This window comes from Ammospiza caudacuta, chromosome 14 (assembly GCF_027887145.1).
Source record: "Ammospiza caudacuta isolate bAmmCau1 chromosome 14, bAmmCau1.pri, whole genome shotgun sequence".
NCBI lineage: Eukaryota > Metazoa > Chordata > Aves > Passeriformes > Passerellidae > Ammospiza > Ammospiza caudacuta.
The window spans coordinates 13,131,575-13,155,212 of record NC_080606.1 but is presented as its reverse complement, the minus strand read 5'-3'; the positions used below and the strand labels follow the sequence as shown (position 1 = coordinate 13,155,212).

At 48.3% G+C, this 23,638-nt stretch overlaps 1 protein-coding gene across 1 annotated transcript in view; it reads left to right on the top strand.

The window, feature by feature from the left end:
• GPC3 (glypican 3) overlaps nucleotides 1-21,398 on the top strand; it is a 138,134-nt gene extending 116,736 nt beyond the window's left edge. The window contains exon 8 of the mRNA XM_058814203.1: nucleotides 20,795-21,398. Within this exon, the coding sequence (XP_058670186.1) occupies nucleotides 20,795-20,970 (176 nt within the window). The 3' untranslated portion in view covers nucleotides 20,971-21,398. The remainder of the gene's footprint in view (nucleotides 1-20,794) is intronic.
• Nucleotides 21,399-23,638: the final 2,240 nt, after the last annotated feature.

Sequence of the window (23,638 nt, the reverse complement as noted above, 5' to 3'; positions counted from 1 at the left end):
TATCCTGGGCTTCTCACAAGCTTTGCTGGGAGGAAAATATCTGTTTTAGTAGCTGAAGCACCCAGAGAACGTTCTGAACAATCCAGCAACTTGGGGAAGGGGTTGGGAGTCTGAGGGGAAGATTTACTCTTCCAAAATATCTGTGTTAGGCAGCAACAAAAGTTGTCTTGGGAACAGATGGATTTGGCAGAATGAAGTAGAAATAGTTTGTCCTGGGAAGGGAAGTTGGCCTCATCCCATGAGATATGTAAGGATAGATGTGTGCAATAAAAATATATAAAGATGGCTCTGGAAGTTTGTGTGTGTAAAACAGCTCCCCTGCCTGGCTGCTCCTGCTGCAATGACCTGCAGTTATTGAGTTTTGCTCTCAGCTGTCCCTTGGCCATTTCTGAGCCCCCAAGGAAGCCCCCAGTTTTCCTGTGCCCTGCCCATTTGCTGCCAGACCCTTTGTGGTTTCCAGCACTTCATGCCATACCAAGGTGCTTTCTGAAGAATCAGCACAGGCTCCCCCTTGACCTACCCAGATCTGTAACTCTTCGGTGACTCCTAGCTTGCTTTGCCACTGATTTGTCCTCTTGGCAGGGCTCTTTTTTCTGAGTGCTCTCATCATCAAATTGCAGATTTGAATATTGCCTCTGAGCTGGCCAGGTGGGGTGTGTTCCCAGGTGGAAAGGCTGTTTGTTGGTCCTTTTTTCCATGTTACAAAGGTGGAGTTGCTTCCAAATGGGAATTTGGGATGCACATCACAGGGCAGAGGAGGTCTCTGGGTGTGCCCTGTGTGGCACAGGGTGGGACCCCTGTGTTTCTGTCTTGCACCACGTTTTTGGAGCTGCTCTGAAACCCTGTGAGCTGCAACTTCCATCATGTTCTGCTCTCAAACAGCTCCCAATGCTCAGGAAAGCATTCCATGTCTGAGAGGTCTCAGTGCTGAGATGCTCCTACAGCTCAGCCTTTGGTGACCTTCCTCCCTTCCCCCTGTCCTCTCCTGGGTTTATTTCAGGAAGGTGACACCAATCCAAGCTCCCCCTTTTGATTTCAGGAGGGTGCCATCCATCCAGGCTCCCTCCCTCATTTTGGGGTCACACCTGTACCAGGGGATTTCCCTGTCCAGGTGGAGGCTGTGAATGGCAGAGGGGGAGGCCAGACAGACAGGGTCACTTTGGGTGCTGCCCTCCTGGTTTCTGCTGCTCATTTCTGTGGGAAAGGTTCCTTAGGAATGAGCATTTGTGCTGGAAAAGGGATGCTCCCAACCTGGGAACAGCAATCAGAGTCTGCCCAGGCTCACGCCATGTGTGTGCTGGGAGACAGATGAACACCAGTTAAAATATTTACAAGCTGATGCATTCCCATCCTTTATGGGAATAAAGAGCAGTGATCCCTGCTCTGGCAGAGCCTCCAGGGTGCCTCTATCCCAGCACCTGTGGCTGCTGCTCTGCTCCATTGGCTGTTCATCCCTCTGCTGAGCCAGGCATTCTCCAACCCCCAAATGGCTTCTGAAATGCTCCTGCCACAGGTGGGAGACATCCCCATCTCTGTGGCTGTTGCTGACAGTGCAGGGCCACGTGGCTCTTGTCCCATGCTGATGAACAGCCTGCAGCCTTGGCTGGCCCTGCTGACAAATATCCTGTGTGCAGGACCAATATTTACTGTGCCTCAGCAGGGCTGGCCTGGCCTTGGCTCAGGCACTGCCTGAGATGGGGTGGATTGACACAGCATCCTTCCCATGGGCATTTCTATCTGCTAAAAGCTTTAGGGCTTCTAACTACCATTTTAGTAGCAGAAAATTACTTTTTTTTTACTTTTTTTTTTTTTCTCTCCAAAGAGAATGCTGTTGAATGCTTGACTGAAGCAAGGATAGCAGAAACATGCTGTTTTACAAGGCATTCATCCTGTCCCAGGGTGAAAAAATGACAAGGCCAAATGTCAGCTAGATTATCCTGATGGAAGAGCTGGAATTGTACAGACTGAAACAGTGCAATAGTCTGATTATTGTCCTATTTCAAATGTTTGTGTTTATTGAGCTTTTCTTTTAATGAAGGTCTGGTTGAAAGTCAAGAATTCATCATCATTGTCTAAATAAAACCTAAAAGATGGAGAGGGAGTCACATGCAGCAGTTGACTGACCCTCTAATTGAGTGGCAAGTTCATTAATTTACCTCTGACGCCAGCAAAAAATGATTTTTTTTTTTATTGACAGACTGAGAAAATTATTGGTGGAGTTTGGAGGAGGACTTGTTCATAGCATCCTTCAGCTGGCTGTGCTGCTGTGACTCTTGCAGGCCTCACACTGTACACTGTGTGTGCATTTGGAAGGGTTCTTGTGACCTCTGTGCCCGGATTTCCTCCAAAGAAACACTGATTCCATGACTGAAGAAGTAGAAAGTCATTATCAGGATTTGTGCTTTGAGAAAAGCTACATATATGCAAAAGCCATCCATGGAAGCAGCAAGTAAATCCCCTGGGCATATTATCCCATGGGTCTATCTTTTTTGTTTGTTTCAATTTCACCCCATTTTTTAAATGTTTTTTAAGTTTTTCAGTGTTGTGCTTACAGACCCAAGTCCATCTGAGCAATTTGTATCTGGTATTTTTAGGACTTCTCTGCCTTGGTCCATTCTGAACCAAAGCAAAGAATGATGCACCATGTTTTAAAGAGCTGAATCAGAGGAGGGGATATTCATAAATCACATGATGCATCACATTCCCAGTGTGAGCTGGTCTGAATCCTTCTTTGGGAAGCTCTGTGGGCTCAGTGTGGGCTGGCTGGGTGAGGCTGAAGGGCTGGAAACTCACTAAAGGTCAGATGAGATGGTGCCTCTGCTATAACACAAAAATGTGCCAAGGTCTCTGGGAGTCTGGGACTGCTCATCACTCCCAGATGTTTGTAATGCCAGTCTGCTGGCAAAGGGCTCACCCTCTAGTTAGGCTGCAAGTCTGAATAACAGCTTGTACTGTGCCAGGGTGTCTGAGGAGATGCTTTTCAACAGTGTAATTTGGGAGCTAATGTTTCTTTAAATTGTTACTGAGTGCAGCATCTTACATGACTGAACACCTCAAAACAATTTCAAGTATGCAAAAATGTGCCCAGTTGCAATAGTGATGGCCATATTTATCCTTAAAGGGTGATGAATCTGTTTTTTGTGGCTGAAAAAGATATGAATTCTGATGAAGTTGAGAAACACAATTCCTGACTTGGATACAGCCTTGCTTTTTGGTTTGGTGGTTTTGGGCTTTTTTTTTCCTTTTTGCTGTTTTTCCTTGTGGATAGGCAAAATAATTTAGCTGGTTTTCTTTTTAAGGGACAACAATGAAGGTATATTTCAGACAGAAGCAGATCAGGTGCTGCTTGCTAAAGGCTCAACAAGATAACCTTACACTGATAGTCAGGGCACTGGATCTGCACATTTTGTTGTACAAAGAGAGGTTTGTCTGTGAGCCTGATAACAATATAACATGTTGATTGACTTTTCACATAGAAGAGGGTGTCCCTTTCATGAGTGGCTTGGCTTTTGCTAATGCCTCACTGCAGGTAAGCTGATAAGAGAGATTATGGGATGTAATAAATGAGGCTGCTGGGCACAGCCCTGCTGAGTGCTGTGGGAGAGGCTCTGGGCCTGGCTGATGTGTGTGCCCAGCACTCGTGTCAGTGTGCCAGCCCTCAGCTGTCACACATCACAGGATGTCCAGGGCTGGGCCATCCCTGTGCTGCAGCTCCTGTTCCCAGAAAATGTGCTCAAGGCCAGCCTGGATGGGGTCTGAGCAGCCTGCTGCAGTGGGAGATCACTGTCCATGGCAAGTGTGGTGGAACTAGATCATCCTTAAGGTCCCTTTCAATGACAAAAGAAAACAAGTTCATAGAACCAAGGTCCATCAAGGACCATAAAACAGGTCTGCCCAGAAAGTGTCATGGGCAAATTCAGCTGTGTCCATGAATGTTGGGCCTGGTGTCCCTGTCTCACTGAAAGTGCACAGGAGGAGGGCCTGGTCTCTCAGCTGTGGCTGCTGCTCTGCTGTCCATCCTCTTGCTCTGAAGATGTCCAGGAGAGCAGATGCTGTGTCAGGTGGATCATGGAAACCTTCACTGGAAACGTTTTGGGTACAACTTTCAGAGCAGTTTTTGAGCCCTATGTAGAACAAGATGGGGAATGCTCAAATTGTCCAGGCTGCCTTAAAAAGCCTGACCTCTTGGTTCCCCCCTTCAAATTGGAACAAATGTGTTTGTTTTTGTGCAGGTGGTATTGTGGCCATGACCTGGCAGTGTGGGTTGCAGCATTGTGGCAGCAGCCAGAAGCTCTGGGGAGCTGGGCTTGGCTTAGATGTGGTTGGGTGAGAGTCTGCATGGCAGCATCTCCCTGCCTGCATCCAACAGGTCCCTGCATGCTGCAGGCAGCAGCACTGCACTTTGAAAATTAGTTTTTACATCTTTCCATAAATAAAAATGTATGTGTCTGTGAAATAATCAGGCCTGATTAAATGAAGCTCTGAGTTCAGTATCTGGAAGATGTTGGCATCTGGATGGAACCTGGATGGAGCAAGAGGCATTGCTTGAGATGAGGTTTTTAAAATTAAATCAGTGGACAGCCCATGCTGGACTTGTGCACAGACCTGGCCACAGAGCCTGTTGCTGGTTGCTGTTGTTCCCCAGAAGAAACACACACAGACCTGCCCAGAAGGCAGCCTCTTTTTTAGTCCTTGCCAAAAAGGTATGGGGAAGGGGAAGAAGGATGCTTCTCCAGAGAAACCTCCTAGGATACTGGACTTTGAGTCCTCATTTCTGTCTCTCTTCTCACCCCTGGCTTTGCAAGTGAAAATAGCATGAATTTGGGTCTGGCCTGCAAATCACTCATCAGTGGGTGCATTAGCAGGACAGGATCAATTACTGAGTCAACACTGCTCCGTGTGCTCCAGGAGCAGGGGATCCATCATGTGTCAGGCAGGAGCTCTCCCGGGCTGGTGTGCATTATCCTGAGCTGTGCACACACATCTGTGGGGCTGACACCAGCAGTAACATGAACTGAACCAGGTGCGTTTGCCTGAGCAGGGCTCCCCTGGTTCCCAGGTGGACGTGCAGCAGATCCTGACCCCCGGTGCTGGGATGGATGAGCTGTGAGCTGCAGGAGGGGTGTCCCCCTTCCCAGGACCTGCCACCCCCTGTGCTCTGCCTTCCCCTGCATCCTGCCCTGGGGCTCTCACAGCTCCAGCAGGGCCCACCTGGGTTTCTGCCCCAGGAACAAATTCCAGGCAAACAAGTGGTGCTGGAGTCTGCTGGCTGTGCCAGCTTCTCTGGGGCATCTCCCTTAGGCCAGAAGTGCCCTGGCTTCACAATTTAACCTCCCCTCATGTTGCTTTTAGGGCAAGCCAGAAACTTTCTGATGGGAGACTTTGTGTTGCAAACTGCCTCTGCTGGAACTGGGAGGCAGTGAAGCTTGCTGGAGCTTTGGATGGGATTTTCTTGTTCTGGAATGAACTGAAACATCTTTCTGTGCCCTTGCAGCAGGGAAGTGAAGCAGCAGCAGCCTGAAGCACAAGGTAATGCTGTCTGCTTTCACTCCACAGCAGCTTCTTGTCTCAAAGTCTGCTTGAAATTACATTTTTATTATACCATAGGGGGGAAAAACCCCAAAACCAAATGAATTGATTGGACTTTGTTGGAATGGTATGTCAGTTGGCCTTTTTAAAATTTTGTAAATTTAAACAACAAAAAATTTGGACACGTTTTGCTTTTGTTCTGCTTTGGAGCAGTAGCACATTCCCCCTCTTTTATGGGAATGGAAATCTGGCATGTTGACCAGCTTCTGTTGTTTCAGAAAGCATCTTCAATGGTATTTGGGGCTCTCAGTGACATCTTGCTGTCTGTCCCTGCTTTTCATTTGCTCTTTGCTTCCCGTGGGACCTGGGGGGATGCTCTGCCCTCCCCTCCTGCAGGAGCTGGGGCTGTGCCCAGCACGGAGCTGGAATGCAAACCCAGCAGCACCTTCCCTTCCCTTCCCACACCTTCCTTCTTGGAAGGTGAATCCCTGTTTCTGTGCGTCCCATCTCCAGGCAGGTGGGAGCTGTTGCCTTGGGCTGGCTCTTTGCTGGGTGAGAGGGGCCCTGTGCAGCACTGAGTGCCCACGGTGCTGCTGCTGCATCCCTTGGAGGTTCTGTGATGTGCAAGGATGGATGGTTTGCAGTGGCTGCTGAGCATCAGGTTTGGCAGCTGGACAGATTGCCAGGGCATCTGTCACTGCCTCAGTCCAGTGCAGGAGTCCCAGCAGGATTTTTAAAATGTAAATTACAACTGCAATGCGAGACACATCCTTTTGCTTTGCTGTTTTTTTCCTCCCTCCTTCCTGTTTGAATTCAGTATCTCGAGTCTGAAAAATTGCTGGACTCTAAGCTCTTTTGCTTGTGTCTCATGGATACTGGAGACACTTCCTGCACAGGGAGGCAGACATCTGCTCCAGCCTGTTTTTGGAGTTTTTTGTGTCAGACAGCCTGCAGTTGTCAGGTGGGAGCCAGTGGTTATTATCAGAATCTGAGTAATATCCTCTGTCTCCTTGATATCTCTCTGCCGGCTGCTCTGCAGCTTTGGTATGTTTGCTTGTCCTCTTCTGCTTCTCTGTAGATCATTCCAGTAAAAAGTAAATAAAAAAAAATGTTGTGTGCTCCCCAAAGTCATCACAGAACACAGCCTGCAGTATCTCTTCCCTTGTCCACATAAATCACTGCTAAAGCATGTGCAGGGAATGTGAAGGAATGCATTTATACCCAAACCGTTCCCCTCTCCCCCTCCCTGTGGAAGCAAACTTCCACTTGTGCTCCAGTGCCTGTTCTCAGGGAGCATCTGAGCACCATTCCCTCCTGTGTCCCTTCCTGACTCCTGTAGCTTTATTTGGGCTTTGGTGCCAGTCAGAAAGCTTTGCCCTGGAGTCTGGCAGCTCTTGTGGGGATGGAGATCCTGAATCTGCCCTCTCCAGGCAGGTTTGGATTGCTGGCTTGGATTTCCCTTCCCACCCCTCATTGCTTTATTTACCCCAGAACCATCAGGGATGCTCCCCAGCACTGCAGTACCAGAGCTGAATGGTTTTCCTGGGCCTCAGACCAGTCCCCCAGCCCTGCTGACCTTGTTTGCAGTGGATAAATACCAGCTGGTGGGTCAGGTTTGGATCTTGGAGGTTCAGCTGATGTCTTTCCCTCTCTTTGGCTTCTCCAGATGTTTTTTGTGGCAGCCCTGAGCAGCAGAGGTGGTGCAGCACCATGGGCAGAGTGGCTCTGGTGCAGCCTGGGGTTCCCTCTATAAATAATTCCTCTGAACTTGGCCCTCAGGTGCCTCTGGGCTGCAGCACCAGCCTCAGGCTCTTGTTGATACTCTCTGGTCTGCTGGGCCAGACACCAAATGTTATTAGCAGACACTAAATAGGTCTCTCTTATTTAGTGGCCTTAATTTATTAAATCAGGCAGAAGTGCTGTGGGAAGAGGAGAGCTGGAATAGGGAGCAGAGCAAGCTTGAGTTTGTAATTGTCTGGATCAGGCCCCTGGAGATCCATGTGATCTGTGCACTAGAGGCACTGCTATTGCAGTGACTCATAAACAGATGTGCCCAATTTACATTGCAGCTTAATACCTTTGTTTAAAAAAAATTGCCTTTTTAAAAAGACAAATGTGTTAAAGCAGATGTTTCCAGTAAAACAAATACTTGTGTGATTTACAAACAACTTCCTACCGCCAGAACTCATTAGAAAATGTGGAAAAAAGAAAAACAGTTCTGTGTACCCAAAAAAATCCCAAAATAAGGACATAGCAGGGCAGTATTGCTTCACACTGAACAAAAGTTACTGCTGTGCTTGGGTTGGGAAGCAAGAGGTTAGAGCATGACTTTGCTTGCTGATAACTAAGGTTCACCCTGACCAGTTGCACACACTCAGGAGCAGAAACCTGTTTGTAAAAATACTTAACCAGCTTCTGTTATGTAGGATAGAGGGTAACTATATGGGATTGCCTGGGGGCTCCTAAATCCCCTCCATCCCACTGAAACCTGCACTGGGGGACTGGATGGCTGCAGGATGGCACTAACCCTAAAGCAGAGCTAACAGGAACAGCCCCTGGAGCAAGCCCTGCTCTGAGGAACCCCTCCCTGGGCATCATCTCCCCACAGCAGGAGGGGATGCTCAGGGGGTTCTGTGCCTCTGCCTCACCTGCAGCTCAGGTGTGCCTGCTCACTACTCCTCCAGCTTTTGGGAGAGTAATGCAGGCATGCCCTGAGAAGCTCCAGCTGTTCCAGCAAGCCCAGCACTCCTGCCCTGCAAGCCCAGCGCTCCTGTTTCACTCTGACACCCCATGTGGCCCTAATGGGTTTCCCAGGCTGCAGCTCCAGCACAGCCACCACTCTCTGTTAGCTGCAGGGGCTGGCAATCCCCTTTGCCTTCCAGCTCTCTGCAGCACAGGTAGCATATGTTTTTAATGCACTTGTCACCTATTTTATCCAGGCATTTATTGCAAAAGAAGCAGGGCCAGCAGATGTTTGTGGGTTGGCAGGCTGCTCCTCTCAATCCATTGTGAGTGTCCTGGGCAAATGGCTGGTCCAGCTTCTGAGAGGACACAAAGTCATGCAGGCAGATGGAAAGATGGGGAGGCATCCAGCAAGCCTGAATGGAGCAGAACAGGAGAATCAGGAGCAGAGAGGGTTTTGTTTCTTTCCTAGAGCACTGCAGGAGAGTGACCGAGGCCGTGTCACTGTGTGGATTTGTTCCAGTGCAGAGTCAGCTCAGCAAATGCTCCAGTGAGGGTGGTTCCTGCAGCATCTTGGGGTGCCTGCCCATTGTTCTGCTTCCCATGGGACTGTGGGGGTGCCTCTTGCAGCTGGAGAAGCTGGAGGATGGGCTGGAGGGTGTCTCACCCAGGAATGGTCACAGAGCAGCCAGGGGCACACAAGGAAACCACCAGGATGGTGTGAGCAGCTCCTGTTACTTCTCGTGGGTGTCTCATCAGGGATGTCCAGTTTGTCATTAGGAAAAATGACTGCTCATGTCAGGGGCTCTTGAGGAGAAGCAGGGCTGGGTGGATGCCCTGGAGGGTGGCTGTGGGATGAGACTGCCCCTGGTGTGTCAGCTTTCCCTGCCTTGCCATGGGGAGTGATCCACAGCCAGACCTGGAGTGCTGCCTTCCCATGGGGACCTGCTGGGACATGTCCAGAGGAATTAGAAGTATCCTGGGGGGAGGATTCTGCTGCTTCAGGGCACTCAGAGGTGCTTTTTTCAGCTCTCCGGTTGTTTCAGTGTTCCTGAACCCTTGCCCCAGCCCAGCTCAGTTTTAGCCATCAGTGAATGGAGGCTTGTGCTTGGCTCTCAGGGACCAGAAGGTTTCAGTGCTTAATTTCTTCAAAGTGAAGGGTGTAATTAATGCCTGGGGTGTACTTTGAGATCCTGGAGTCTCTTGGGCAGTGTGAAATCTGCTTTGGTCTATGAAAATCATCTCTGGCCAGCCCCACACACCAGGCATGGGCATCTCAGCGTGGCCACTCATCCTGTCACAGGGTTTGGGGTCTCCTGCTCTCTGCTGGTGCTGTCTTGTGGAGGCCATGGGCAGATGTAGCCCAAAACATCTTTCCTCTCCATGCTGACAGTCCCCAACCAGTGCAAATCGTCCTCTGGAGCCAAATGAAAAAAAAAAAAAAGTCCCCTAATTCCTTAAAAAGGGGGCATCTCTGTCTCCTTCCCTGCTATGCCACACAAATCTTGGTGATTTGTTCCTGAATTCCCTTTGTTTTTCAGCAATTTCTTCAAAAGGGAAAATTGTCACAAGTTGCTTTGTGCTGGCATTAGAGTAAACTATCTTTCAAAGTCCAGGCAAACAGGGTTAAAAACTGATATATTTTGGAAGCTTAGGAGAACTTAGGCAAATTTCCTTCCTGATATCTACAAAGCTTTTTTTTTTTCTTGCTGTCAGTATTGTTTTTGTGAGTGTTAAACATGAACATAAAGGAGAATGCAACAGATTGCAGGTATGTTGAGTTCCAGCACAATCAACTGCCATTATTTAAAGAAGATGCTTTTAACCAAGTCTTTAAAATTCCCTCCTCAGTTATCAATTTTCAGGTGTATAAGTGCACAGAATTGTTCCCTGTCCCACCCCCTCGTGGCACCATCACTCACACTCTGGGTGATCCACAGACATTTTACACCACCAAGCATTAACAGAAATAAATTAACACTTTAAAAGCTTAAGTGTTGTATTTCATAGGAGTCAGGCAGGATATTTGGAAGGGAAAGAAATGTAAATGGAATGAAATTCTTAAGCAAGATTATTGATATGACAGGACTAAAGAGCTTGGGATTCTGTGAAAAGTGCCTCTTTTCATCCCTCTAATAAGTCCATTACTTGCACTCGGGAATATTTTAAGGTCCTTTTCATGCTGACTCTGGAGTTGAGCATGCTTTGCATTTCAAGCTTTGTCTATGAATCAGTAGAAGCCAAAGTTATTTCTGCTTTAAAATAACAGGAGCAGGGAACAGCTAATCTCTTTTCATTCTGAGTCCTTACATTATTTTACTGGACAGAGTTTGTGTTGGCTACAAAACAGGGCATTCACAAAATCTATGAGAAGGAATTTAGTCTAAGAATGAAGCCTAGATTGCAGTATGCATAAAGACTCCTTTTCCTAAGGCCATTAAGAAATTCCAAATCTGAGCTATTTTGAACAGTGACATTAAATTAGCCTTGCTAATTCCAGTAATTCAAGCCGATAGCTGAGTTTACAAATCTACTAGATGAGGCCTTCCCATAATTACAATCTCAATGTGCTTTTCAGCTAAGGTGAGTTGGCACAAAAAAAAAAGATAAATAAATAAAAAGGGGGAAAATGCTCTTTCTGTTCTGGCTTTTGAGATGAATATCTGTAAAGAACAGTTAAGCAGCTGTATTGCACCAATAAGACATCCCCTGTCCTGGACTGGTAAGTTCATTTTGCCTTTAATGTGCAAGAGAAATGCAGGGGAGAGACTGGATTTTCCCCTGCTTTGTTTTTTCTGTTGTCTCTTTACAAAGGAGAATTCATGCTGCTGGTGCTTGTAGTTCAGTTTTTAGTTGTTTATTTACAGGTGGTAATTCTTCCTGGGAAAAGAAAGAGTGTGACTGGTTACCCTCTTTTGTGGGCAGAAAAAAAAAACCCCAACCTTTGGTGGATAAATCCAGGTTAGAGCAGGTGCAACAATGATACAAAGGTGCAACCCTTATTATTCCTCTGTACAAAGATGTTGATTTGCAGATCCCAACACAGCTAAACATTCCCAGTGTGATGGGAGGGTTTTGAGAATGTGTTTTCAAAGCCATAAGGCACAAAAACATGAAACAAATAAAATTGAGTGCATTATTTAAAAGGGTGTTAATTTTATTAGAGCCGAGCTGAGGTAATATAAGCGCAAACCTAAGTATTCACATCAGCACTTAACTCGGGCTGCAATGTTCATAAAATGTCCTTTTGATCAAGCTGTGAGTGTTTTGATCCTTATTCTGTGAGCATCATTCAAAGTGACCTAACTGTGGCTCCAAACAGGCATCTGCAGCTGCAGAAGTCCTTGAGCAATAACAGGTCAGGAACTTGAATGTGTGCTCTGCCAGGAATGCTAATATTGCAATCTCTTGTTGTTGTTGTTGTTGTTCCCAATAAGAAGGAAAGGGCAAAAACTCTCACGAAATAAAACTTCCCAACAGAAAATTGTCCTACCAGCATCAACTGTGGATACTTGTGTCAATAATATTAAACAAAATGATGATTTTAATCTATCAGACTAATAATGGCATGGCTGCTAAATAATTTTATATCATCCCCACATGGGTGTTTGACCTTTCTCTTCTTGGTAGCACTGTCACCACTGGCACATTGGTGATTTTCCTGATTTAAGAGGATGTTTTTCTGCTGGGCACCCCCAGGATTTGGGTGCAAGTCCTGCAGCTCACAAACCATGGCAGCACATTGCACAACCACGTGGAGCCTGTTTGGAGTAGGGATGGATGCTTGCAGAACCTGGCAGTCATCCCACCTTGTCCACAGGCTCAGGTACATGCAGCAGATTGTGCCCCCAAATACTGCTTATGGCAAAGTCAGGTAGAAACAGTTCTGCTGTTTTTAGGGTGCTGCTTTTGCTCTCCAAGGCTGGGATGATGGTGGGAAGGAGTGAGGTGGGATGGGGGGCACAAGCAAGGCTCTTTTTCTGAGGCAGTGAAGAGATGGGGGAGGCAGAAATGCAATTCTTGATTTCCAGGAAACTCTTATCTCTAATCTCTGTAATCCATTTTAGAGAGGATTTTGTGATTTTGAAGGGATTTACAAACTGGATTACATAGCCTTTTTATTTTGATTTTCCACTGTGATTGTGATGTCCCTGAGAGAGAGCCATGAGTGCTTCAGATAGGATGGAGAAGGAGGCATCTGTGGGCTTGGGCCTTGGAGCCCTATTGAGTTGTCACCTCCTTGCTGGGTCAGTGGAGGTGTCCCCAGAACAATTTGGATTCTCCCACATGACCGGTGTGTCCTCATCCCTGGCACCTTCCTGTGGCAGTACCAGCTGTCCTGGGGAGATGCCAGCAGGAGCTCAGGGCCAGTCCCCTCCATCCCTTGCTCCCTCTCTCTGCACTGGGAGCAGTCCAGGTGATCTCCTTGAGCTCCAGCATGGTCCCAAGCATGACAGGGATGCCCTTGGACCCCAGGAAGGTGCCAGTGTGATGGCAGAGGTCCAGCACAGCCCAAGCACTGCAGCCACGCTGTCCTGGTGCTCAGCAGGGATGACACTGGGATTCCCATTGGAGCTGCCACCACCATTCAATCCAGCTTTTAGCACCCTCATTCCAGTGCTTTGGGGTCAGGGTTTGCTCTGGCCTGGGAGGGGCAGGGAGCAGAAATCAGCCAGGGTTTGTGTCAGAGGTTACAGGCACCCAGTGAGCAGCTGGGCTTAATTTGGGTCTTTCTTCACTGCCATGCAGTGCAAAGCCAGGTCCTGGTGTCAGACTACAGAGGCTGTTCCTGGGGCTGCTTCCAGTGCAGGGAAGATTCCTGAAGCTGTTAAAACATTCAGCCTATGAACCCAAACCTTCTTCTATATGAAGTGGAAAAGTTGGGTGTGGTGATGTTTCCCAGGACCTTCTGCATTACTCCATTTTTACAGTCACTTTAATGTTGTTTTAATGCAGGTCCAGGATTTTTAAAAATTGGTTTAATTATGCAGGTTAACACAATGAGAAAAGCCAGGTGATACTGTTGCCACGTGGCTCCCTTGCCTTGGCAGCTCTCTCACCTCAGCTCCTGCTCCATGCAAAACATTCCCCTGGCATGGAAGGGGGAGCTGGCTGTCCCTCCATGCTGGGGACCCTGGGCAGTGCCAGAGCACCAAACCTCAGGAAGTTTCTCCAGGAGCAGAGGCAGGCTGAGCAGAGGAGCGTGGAGCATCACCATGCCTGAGCCTGCCTGCCAGTTCTGCTGTGGGCTGAGCTGGGGTGTCCATGCACAACCCAAACTCTTGGGTTTTGACCTGAAATCTCACTCGAGATATTTCCCTTGGTATTGTGAGTTGTAGCCTGGTGGATGTGCAGGGATTTTTCACTGAGTGTAGACATTGCACAAAGTCCTTGTCCCCTCTGACTGAATAGGCACATTCCTGGTTGCCTACTTGAAGCAGGAATGCACAAACCCCTGGTGTCTGTGGCCTGGGCACTTCCAGGGCTGGTTTCCTCACACAGTGAGTCACAAAGGGAGGTTCACATGTTCCTGGGTGCCATAACACCACCATGAGCTTTCCAATCAAGCATTGAGAAACATCCTTCTGCCTTGAGGGCTGCTTTTAGTGGCTAACATCTGGAAGGCAGCGACCATTGCATTCCCCTTAGGACTGCATTTTGTCAGCTCCCGCTAATACCTGAATGTCACTGAATGTCCTGAGCTTAGAGAGTTGAAGGCCAGCACATAGCAAGAAAGAGCTTCCTCTCCTGGTCATATCCAGGAGCTTTTGGGGAAGAAAACACGAAGGAAAAAAATTCACTTAGATTGGGAGTATGTTGTTTTCAGTCATTAGAGGGAATATGAAGCATTTAATTTTGCTCTGCTATCATTGAGAACCTTACTTCCCAAAATCAAGAATGTACGGAAATGTCTCAGGTGAAAGCAGAGTGGTCAGAAAGGATCTCTTTGTGATTTAGATCTTGAAGGTCTCCAAGCAGGAAGAAATTACATCTGGGTGGGCTGAGATACTGAGGGATCTGCAGGATCATTGCTTGACCCAGTCTTGTATTGCTGCCACTTAAATAATTTCACTTCTATTCATACTCTCCTGTTTACAGCTATTCCTCTTTTTATTTCTTGACTCCTGTCTTTGCAGATGTTTTTGGCTGTATGTGTTTAGCTCCCTCTTCTTCAGTGCTTTTCTTCTAAGCTCTTTTAGGTAGCAGCTCTTGTTCTGGACTCTACATCTGGATATCAGACCAGGGTAATGTTGCTTCATCAGCAAAGTACAAGGACTCCAGCCCTTCCAATTAATAATGCTAATGAGATTTGTTAATTTTTAATAGATTACATGAGTGCATTTTGCTAAACACGTTTTTGTGGCTCCGCTCCGCGAGTGCAGTTCAGAAACTCTTTCACACTCTGCCAAGGGGAAAGCGAGGAATGCAATTGCAGATGCCAGATTCTCTTCAGGGTAGATCTAGAACAAACCAAGGAGCAAAGAATGTAACGAGTACATTCTCAAAGTAAACATAGGCCCAGGTCATAAATGATGGCCCTTCCTTGCCACCAGCCTCTGGCCAAGGTGGGGGGAAGGAGCAGTTGATGGAATTGGGGTCATGGTGCAGCCCCTCTGCCTGTACACTGTCTTGGGTTTTCAGGGTGTTTTGTCCTTTCAAAAGCTTGTGGATGTGTGTGGAGAGACTTTTCTGGTAGTACTGGAGGCTGGGGAGCCAGGGTGTGCATACTGGCTGCCTCAGTGCCTCGTGTACCCCAAATAGCACCTGGTTACACCCATGGCTGGGACTGAGATGGGCCTTCCTCACATCAGGGTCCCACCAAATCAATTTACTGCTGCCTTCCAGAGAGCATTGATCCTGGGGAGCTTCCTCCCCCGTTGGAGCTGGGTTTGTGGTGGTATCTGTGGTACCTGTGGTGTCTGGGCTGATGGTGAACACGTGCTGCAGGCCACAGGCTATCCGTGGCACACCAGCAGCCCAGAGGTGGCAAACAGGCAGGCGGGGGAAAAGTCTTAGTTTGCAAACCAGCAATCCCAAACCTGATTCCTTTGGGTCTGTGCCCAGGAAGTTGGTTTTACCCCTTGCTGCTGAGCCGTGCCAGGCTCTCTGGGCCATGTTGCCGATGGCAGCAGGGTGATGTTGAGAAGGAGTTTTTCTTCTTTTTTTTTTCCAAATCCATATTGCCAAGAGCCGCACCTCCTAAATTGCTGTGGCGGAGGTGGAAAAGGAGAGGCACAAGACCATGCACATGCTGCACATCCATCTCAGTGATCTGTGCCAACACAAGCACCACAGCCAGCCCTGGCTCATGCTTTAATTACACAGCGGCACGGCCGCACCTACGGCTGGGCTGTTGCAGCTCGTTGTGCAAGAAGACAACTGGCAAACCTGTTGGTGCTCCAGGATTTTAATGGTAATAAGCTAGAGGGCAAAACCTCCCTGATGAGATGAAACCATGCTTGGCTAGGTGTTTGGAAGAGTTTAAGGTGTTTTGGAGAAGCAGCATGTTGGGAATCTCGGCTGTGTCCGTGCAGTTGTGGCTGTTTGTGCCATGTAACCCCATGGATGGTTTCAGGTGTTGCCTTTGGGGAGGCAGGGGTGTGTTTGTAATAGGAGCTGTTTGCATGAATAAAACAGATAACTGCAGGCTGAAGCCAGCAGAGCTTTTGCTGTTCCAGGAAGTGTTTGGGATGAAATTGGACTGTTCTTCTACATTTCAGGTGCAAACACCTGTGAGAGTGAAATGGTTGGTGCTGTAGAGAAGGAGAGATTTGGGAGCCAAGGTGAGGCAGACTGGTGTGTGGAATCACAGGCTCTTATGCTTCACTTTTTAATGAGTCAACAGTTTGGGCTTGACTCAAGCATCTCTGCCTTTAAGAAATCCTGTCCTGTTTTGGAGACAGCCAGTCTGCTGCATCTATTGGCGTCTTCTTCCTCACACTGGAGATGCTCGCTGCTTTAAAAAATTACACAAAGCAACGCACTCTGGAGTTTGTCATTTTCAGTGGCAATGGTAGCAGATGCTTTCCTGGGAAAAAACAGTCCTGAAGGAAAGATGCAGGCAGATGCTGGCAGATGCCCTTCCTGTCCGTGACATTTCTACTTGATGTGTTTTGCATTCACTGGAAACACAATCCATTCCCTTCACACTGCAGTGTTTCCACCATGTGCAAACCAGGGACATCACCACAGCAGCCCTGTTGGCTGAACATGCTGTGTTAGGCTTCGTGGTTTCACCTGTGTCGGGATCCCGTCACGGCTGCACGAGGCACTGGCAGAGCTGTCCAGTGACAGGGGAGGCAGATTTCATGCCTGGCCATCCATTCTGGCTCTGTTGCTATATTGGGTCCATGGCTGGAACCATCTGCTGGGGCAGGCTTGGCAGGCAGGCAGCCCAGATGCCTGGCTGGGGATGACATTCCCTGGCTCTGGCTCTGGGCAGCCGCCGAGCCAGCCTGCAGCAGCAGGGCTCTTGGAGGTCATTGGCCAGACATTTGCTAGCAGCTCTTTGCTCAAGCCTGTGTTGTCCATTTTGGGGGTGAAAAGGGGTGTTTTGGTAGGCAGTGTTGGATTTGGCAGAGCAAAGCCTGTGTGCCAGTACTCCTCCTCCTCATTCCTGCTGTGCCAGCTGCCATGGGACATTCCATCCCAACTCCAACCCAACTTCCTCCCAGTCCAGCCCTATTTTATAGCCACCTCCAAAGCTGGCGTGGTTCAGCAAGAACAGCTTTCTAATGATCCCTGCCCAACAAGCTTGTGCAGAGTCAGTGTGGCAGAGTCAGGAGGCATTTCCCCGAATCCATGGGAAAACGCCTGTGCTTTATTTCATGGCTGTGGAGAGCGCGGGCTGCGGGGCTGGCGCCGCGTTTTGTCCTCCACGCTGCGAGGCCATTGAAGCTGAGGCTGTCCTGGGAGCACAGCACAGCAGCTTTGTGTTAGAGGGGCTTTGGTGACAAAGGAAGTTTCCGGAGGGTCCGGCTTGTGTGCGGCTGGAGACCTTTCAGCAGCTGTGGGAGGATGCCGGGAAAGCGCCCGGCTCGCTTGCGTGAGGAGGGGCAGGGAAAAGCACAGCTAATGATGGACTATTATTTTAAAGGGATTATCTAATCTGCAGCCCAGAGGACAAGAGGGACCAGAATGAGTGAAGATTGAATTTGTAATTGGTGCAGATTGTTGGTAATACCCCCTGGACTCTGATTATAAACAGAAACAGATTTTTCTGGTTTCCCGCCCTCCCCCCGAAAGGCTTTGCAGGCCAAAGGGCCACTTTGTACTGGGAAGCTGATGTCAGTGAATTGGGTGATCAGAGCTGGGGGAGTGGAGATGTTTAATGCTGGGTAGAGGGGAGGCAGAGAAACACCTTCTTTCAGGTTATTTTGCAGCATAAAGGCAAAGTTTTGGTGGACGTGGCCAAAATGGAGTATGTGGAATGTTCGTTTCAGTTACCCCAGCAGCCATCCTGCAGCTCTATCCCTGATGCTGAGGCTCTTTCACTCCTAGAGGCTGTGGGGGGCAGGGATGTGGGGGTGACCAGGTCTAACCAGGGATCCTAAAAAAGGCTGGAAATTATGATGGAGCCCTCTCAAGAACTACCTGGTTAGGAACATTTGCTAATTTGTGTTCCTGGATTTGAAATAAGTTTATTATCAATAATATAAGCAGTAAGATCAGAGGCAGTGGGCAGAAACTGATGCACAGGAGGCTCCATCTGAATATGAGGAAGAACTTTTTTACTGTGCAGTGACTGAGCACTGGAGCAGGTTGCCCAGAAGGGGTGTGGAGTGTCCCTCACTGGAGATAGACTCAACCCTGTGCTTTGGGCTTGAGAGGGAGCTTGGACCAGATGAGTCACTGTGATCCCTTCCAACCTTACCAACTCTGTGATTCTGTGATGTGTGTTTTTAATGCTGTTATTGCCTGGATTGGCTGCCTGAGGTTTGTTAGGGGCTCATACCTTTTATTTTCCTTTCCTCTGATGTAGCAAAGGTCATTAGGAGTTAAGTGAAAGGGATTTGCAAGGGTTACAGATCCATTATTAATACAAAATAAAAGATGATTGGCTAAATCCATCACGCCTAAAAATACAGTTGGGCACAAATAAGGAATAGGATACAATGGAAGGAACAGTGAAAACAAATGGCACACCCAAGCACTAAACTTCTGAAGCAGTTAAGGGGAGGAAAATAGCATTCTAATCTCTGATGACAAGAGGGTTTCTGTTCCCTTCTCTTTAATTTGGCCAGAAGGGAATAGTGAGAGAATCACCATCCCCATTTGGGTGAAATGCTGTGATTTAAAAACTCACCCTTACTCAAGTTGAGGTGAAATCCCAGAATTGGAAAATTTCCCACGCAGAGAATATGTTTGGAACACTCATTTTGGTACTGGCTGAACATTTACAACGGGATTCAGCTGCTGCATTGAGACCCGTGCAGGAACTCGAATCTCATAAATTACATCCCAGAACAAGACTGTAAATGGGGCCGTCAAAACCCTTTGTGCTGTTAAGGACCTTGCTGAAACACTCTTTTGTTTCAAATTTCTTTTCTAAAGGGAAGGCAAGAGTAGTTACTCAGTTCCTGGAGAGTTTTTTAGGTTTGCTAGGATGTCCAGTAAGAGAATATCCTGCCCCAAAAGCTCTTATGGTCACAGGTCTGGGAGCCTGTGGGTGCCTGACAGTGCTGTGACCCCATGGAGCATCTTTTAGGTTTCAGGAGCCTTTGTAATGTGTGGAAATACCTTCCAAAACACACTAGGGCAGGTTATGATCCAACACTGTGCCAGCTGAGGAGTCTTGTGTCAAACAACCAACTGTGAAATAATCTGCTCTGATTGTATTAACTCCAAATCCCTCCACTTATTCTCCAGAAATGAGCTTGGGAAAAGAAGGTGGTGCAGGCAGGCTGTTCCCAAAGTGCCCTGAAGCCTGAGCATGCCTTGTGCCAGAGGGATTTGTTCACTCTGTGCTTGGAAAGTGTCCCAGCACATCCCTTTCAAGGTGGCACCTTTCTCCCTGTTCTTCCCGTGGGCGTGCAGTGCCAGAGGACAGCAGCATATCTGTGCTGCTTAGAGGAAAAGCAGGAAAGCTGTGGAAAAGAGGAATTGCAGTGTTTGTGGGGATCTACTAGAGAATTCTGTTTACCAGGCGGGTTCTGCTTGCACCTGGCCCTCTCTGTGCTTGGATAACTGCTCCCTTTGAGCCCTTTCTGACCTCCTTTGATGGCCTGGGCTGACTCACTTGTCATGCTAACATCCTTCTGCTTTTGTTTTGCAATGTTTGGGTATTTTTTGATTAAGAAATACTGCCTGTTTGCCTTGGCAGTGGTGTTCATTGGATTGATGTGGCATTTTTTTAGATAGAGGGCTTATTCAGTCTCTTGGATTCTTTCTCAGGGGTGGGGTGGGACGATCCAAACATTTCCAACATGCTAGTGATCCAGGAGGCTTGTAAAAGTCTTGGAAAAAGGGTCTCTTCTGATGGAAACCACCAGTTTCCTCCAACCCCAAAGGCCAGGCTCTGAGGATGAGACAAACCAGGCTTACCTGATTCCCATTTGGGATCCCAAAGGAGATGACAGCAGCACAAGCAAGGGCCCCACTGCCTTGAGAACATGCATGAGTGCACCCACTCAGGTAGATCTGGCTAATGGCATCTTTTTTTCTTGGCCCTGAGATTTTCTGGTGTCTTGCCTTTGCACATTGCCAATTTGGAATTCTTTATTCTTCCCTGACCCAGCAAGAGAAGGGCAGCTGTGAGTTACTGCCCAGCAGGTCCCTTGCAGCCAGTGATGTTCCCACAAGCTTTCCCCTCTGTTCATGTCATGCTCCTCTGCCAGTGCTATCGAAACTTTTACACTGGATGCTTTCTTGGATTGGAACCCACATGTGCTTCATCTCAAAGTCTCCCTGTTGCAACACCAGCATGCCCAGAGTGCCTGATCCATTCACATTCCTTCCTTTGATGAGGTGGACCAGGGATGGGATGTGTTCTCAGTGCTATAAGGAGCATATTTTGCACACTCTTATGTAAGATTGCAGGAATGCAGAGCTCCCCAGGTCCTGCAGGAGCCAGGAGGCTTTGGTGAGCAAGGCCTGCTGCTGACTCTGGGTTTGGGAAGTGTTGGTGCTCGCCAGGATTTCCTCACTCCTGCACGCATCCTTGTTGTGCCTGGGGAGCAGACACAATTTGCATTGCTAAACACCCCCTCCAAGCTCAGCTGGTTTTCCTTGGGAGTAGCTCTCCAGTAAGGCACATCCCTTATTTCTTTAGTTTTCTCTCCAGTGAGGCACATCCCTTATCTCTTTTGTTTTCTTACTGGAGCACCTCACAGTTGGGATTTTTTGGTCTCCCTAAGAATAAGATCTGGTGTAGGGTGCTGAGACTGGTGGGTGCAGGATGACAAGATGTTTGCTAAGCTCTTCTGGCCCATCTGTGATGCCTTTGGCTGCACCCAGCCCCAGGTGCCCTCAGCTGTGGCAGGGCTGCCCCAGAGCCCCGGTTTTTGTGGGGGCTGGATGTGCTGTGTGACAGAATGCTGACACACACCATGAGTTACTGACACCTCTCTCCTTCTGCTTTCAGAGCTGGCCTATGACCTGGACATGGATGACATCTCTGCAAATAAGCAGCTCCTGAATCAGCAAAGCAAGGATGGAGCTGCAGTCCCCAGCAGCGACCCAGGGAGTGCAGCCACCCACCCCAGTCCTGCTGCTGGCATTGGCCTGCTCCTCCTGCTGCTGCTGTGCCACCAGCCATGAGCACTGCTGCTGGCATCACTCCGTGTCTCTCCATGCCTTCTTTCAGTGAGGAAGATATTTGGAACCTCTTCTGAAATATATGCACATTTCCAAAAACAGGACAAATGCCCTGAGTCAGTTTTTCAAGACTCTTCAGAGAAAAAAACCCCAGATTTAAAAAAGTGTTGGTTCATGGCAAACTAGTAAATATCTAACAGTGCTTTTTAAAGATAATCCTGTTAAATATAAGCAGGTTCATATTAAATTGTGTTCTTCACAGTTTTTGAAAACTGAGGTCTCCCTTGCTGAAGACCATGTTTCATTTTGAGTTGTTCAAACATGCATGGGGTACAGAACACCTGTGGTTCATGAAATACTCTCAGCACATATCATACCCCTGATTCCTAAGTTGACTTAATACAGATTTTTTCTGTAGTTCAACTGGTTTTTGTACTTACTCCAAATTCAAGTCTCACCCCTGGGAATCTGGTCAGGACATAACAGAGAGCATGTGAAGACAGGGGAGAGAGAAGATCAGACACTTGGGAGCAGGAAAGATGCTGTGGAAGACGAGCTGTCCTGCCCTGGGACTGTGGTGAAGATCTGCTCCTCTGGGCACAAAGCCCACCTGCACCATGGCAGGTTGGAGGTGATTTTGCTGCTCAGCCCCCAGCCAGGTCCTGAAGCCCTTCAGTGCAACTGGCTGATCCCCACCAGCATCCTTGTGGCACATGCAACAGCCTGGCTTCATTCTTCAGCAGTGAAGCACCTCCTTTCCCACGGGAAACCTGTGAGCACAGCCCCAGCCAAAGGAGGGATGTACACTCTGTGCTCTGAGGGTGAACAATGACTGGCCAACCTGCTGTGAAAGGGGAAAAGAAAAGGATTTACAGCCTTTTACAGGAGCCTGAGGCAGATGAGACTCTTACTCATGTGTTTCTTTGCATGTTCCTTTACGTAAGCTATCTCTAAAATAAAGATTGGTTGCTCTCTAAGTGGTGCCCTGGCAGTGGCCTCCCATAGTGTGTGAGACAGCAGCCTGTGTTGTACCAGAGTGGGCAGCCTGGGGACACCAACTGTGCCCAGCTCAGGGACACCAGGACTTGGCTTGGTCCGATTCAGTGAATGGGCTGGGCTTGGTTTGGTTTCTGGCCAAGATGGTTGCATATTTCTGTTTAAGATCTGCCTTTACTAGAGTGTTTCTGTCTGTAGTATCTTAAGCTGCAGCGTGTGCATGTACTGTGCATGCACCCCCTCACACACATGTGCATGCTTCGAATATTTGTGTGCATCAGGCCTCTTTTACAGCAGCTTTATGTTTAGGAAAGAGTAGATAATTCTAAACCATGCAGTCAGATGGAGAGTGGAAACTTTACCCAGTCTGAGTGGTGGGGCTGACCTGTCTGACTCTGATTTGCAGCCTTGGGATTGTGTGAAGTGCTTTGGGTCTGTGGCAGAAGGAGAGATGATTGTAAAAAAATAACAGCAAAAATTGTTAACTCACTGTTCATCACTCCTGATGCAAAGGAGCAGATCTGGGCTAACCCATGGCATGACCTGATGGTTAATTGTTGGAGAGCTGTCCCCGGGGTTTCAGAATCTCATGTCCCATCCACACCAGGGTGAGTGCTGGGGGTGTTTGGGCAGTGCTGGTGACATGTAGTATTCCTGTAAGGGCTGATTTTTTGCATCCATGCACGGTGATGTGGTTTTGTATTTTACATGTTTTTGTATTTTCTGTTTTCCATGTTCACAAACCAAACTGCGATCCTCTCTGTCTCTTGGGACTGTGCTTTGACCCCTGCTCAGAGGGGTCCTGGTGCATGGGGCGGTGCAAGGGGGAGCCCGTGGTGGTGCTGGCAGAGGCTTTTCTTCACCTTCCTGCTGCTCAGCTCCTCACACCATCCCAGCTCTCTGTGCTGCAGCTGGCTGAGCCCCTGAGCCTCTGCTCCACCAAAGGGAATATTTTATTAGCGCCACTTGAATTTGAATCACTTCTTCCCTTCTGATCATTTTCCTTTCATCCCCTGGGAGTGCTGGGGGTGGGAGTGGGCTGCTGGGTTTGTTCACAGATAATGTGCTGCCTCTGCCTCGCCAGGTATCGCTGCTACCAGTGCAGGGACATCATCTCCTCCAATATTAGGCAGGAATATTCTGTGTGCTGCTGCCTCCTTAGATGAGCAGCAGGATGGGAGGGGGGCAGCAGTTTTTCAGTACGAGTCCAGTGTGTTTTCCCTCTGAGGAGCTGGTGTGGGCTGTGCCTTGCTGTGTCTCACAAAGCCTGGTGGGCTCTCCCACGTGCATCACCACCGTGTGATGCTGGTGCTTCTCAGCAGAAGACCCCTCTGAGGCATGCTGAGCCTGGTTTCCCTCTGCTGTTTAGCAAAGCTGTGCTTGCTGGAGACTTTGTTATGATCAGAGATCACAAAAGCAGCCTTTGAGCCCACTACCTGCCAAGTTTATATAATAACAGATTATAGCCTGAGAAAGCAGCTGTTGAGTTTTCCCTGCCCTGGTTTGTGCACATGTTTTAACAGGGGGTTTGCAAGGAATGCCCTGGCCACCAAGGTGGAATAGAGCTGGTTGGTGTTCAATTTTGGGCAGTGTTTCATTCCCATCATGAGAAATAAGGAATAGATTTTCCCTGTTTGTTTCCCTACACCATTTCTGTGTACTCTGCCCTGCCTTG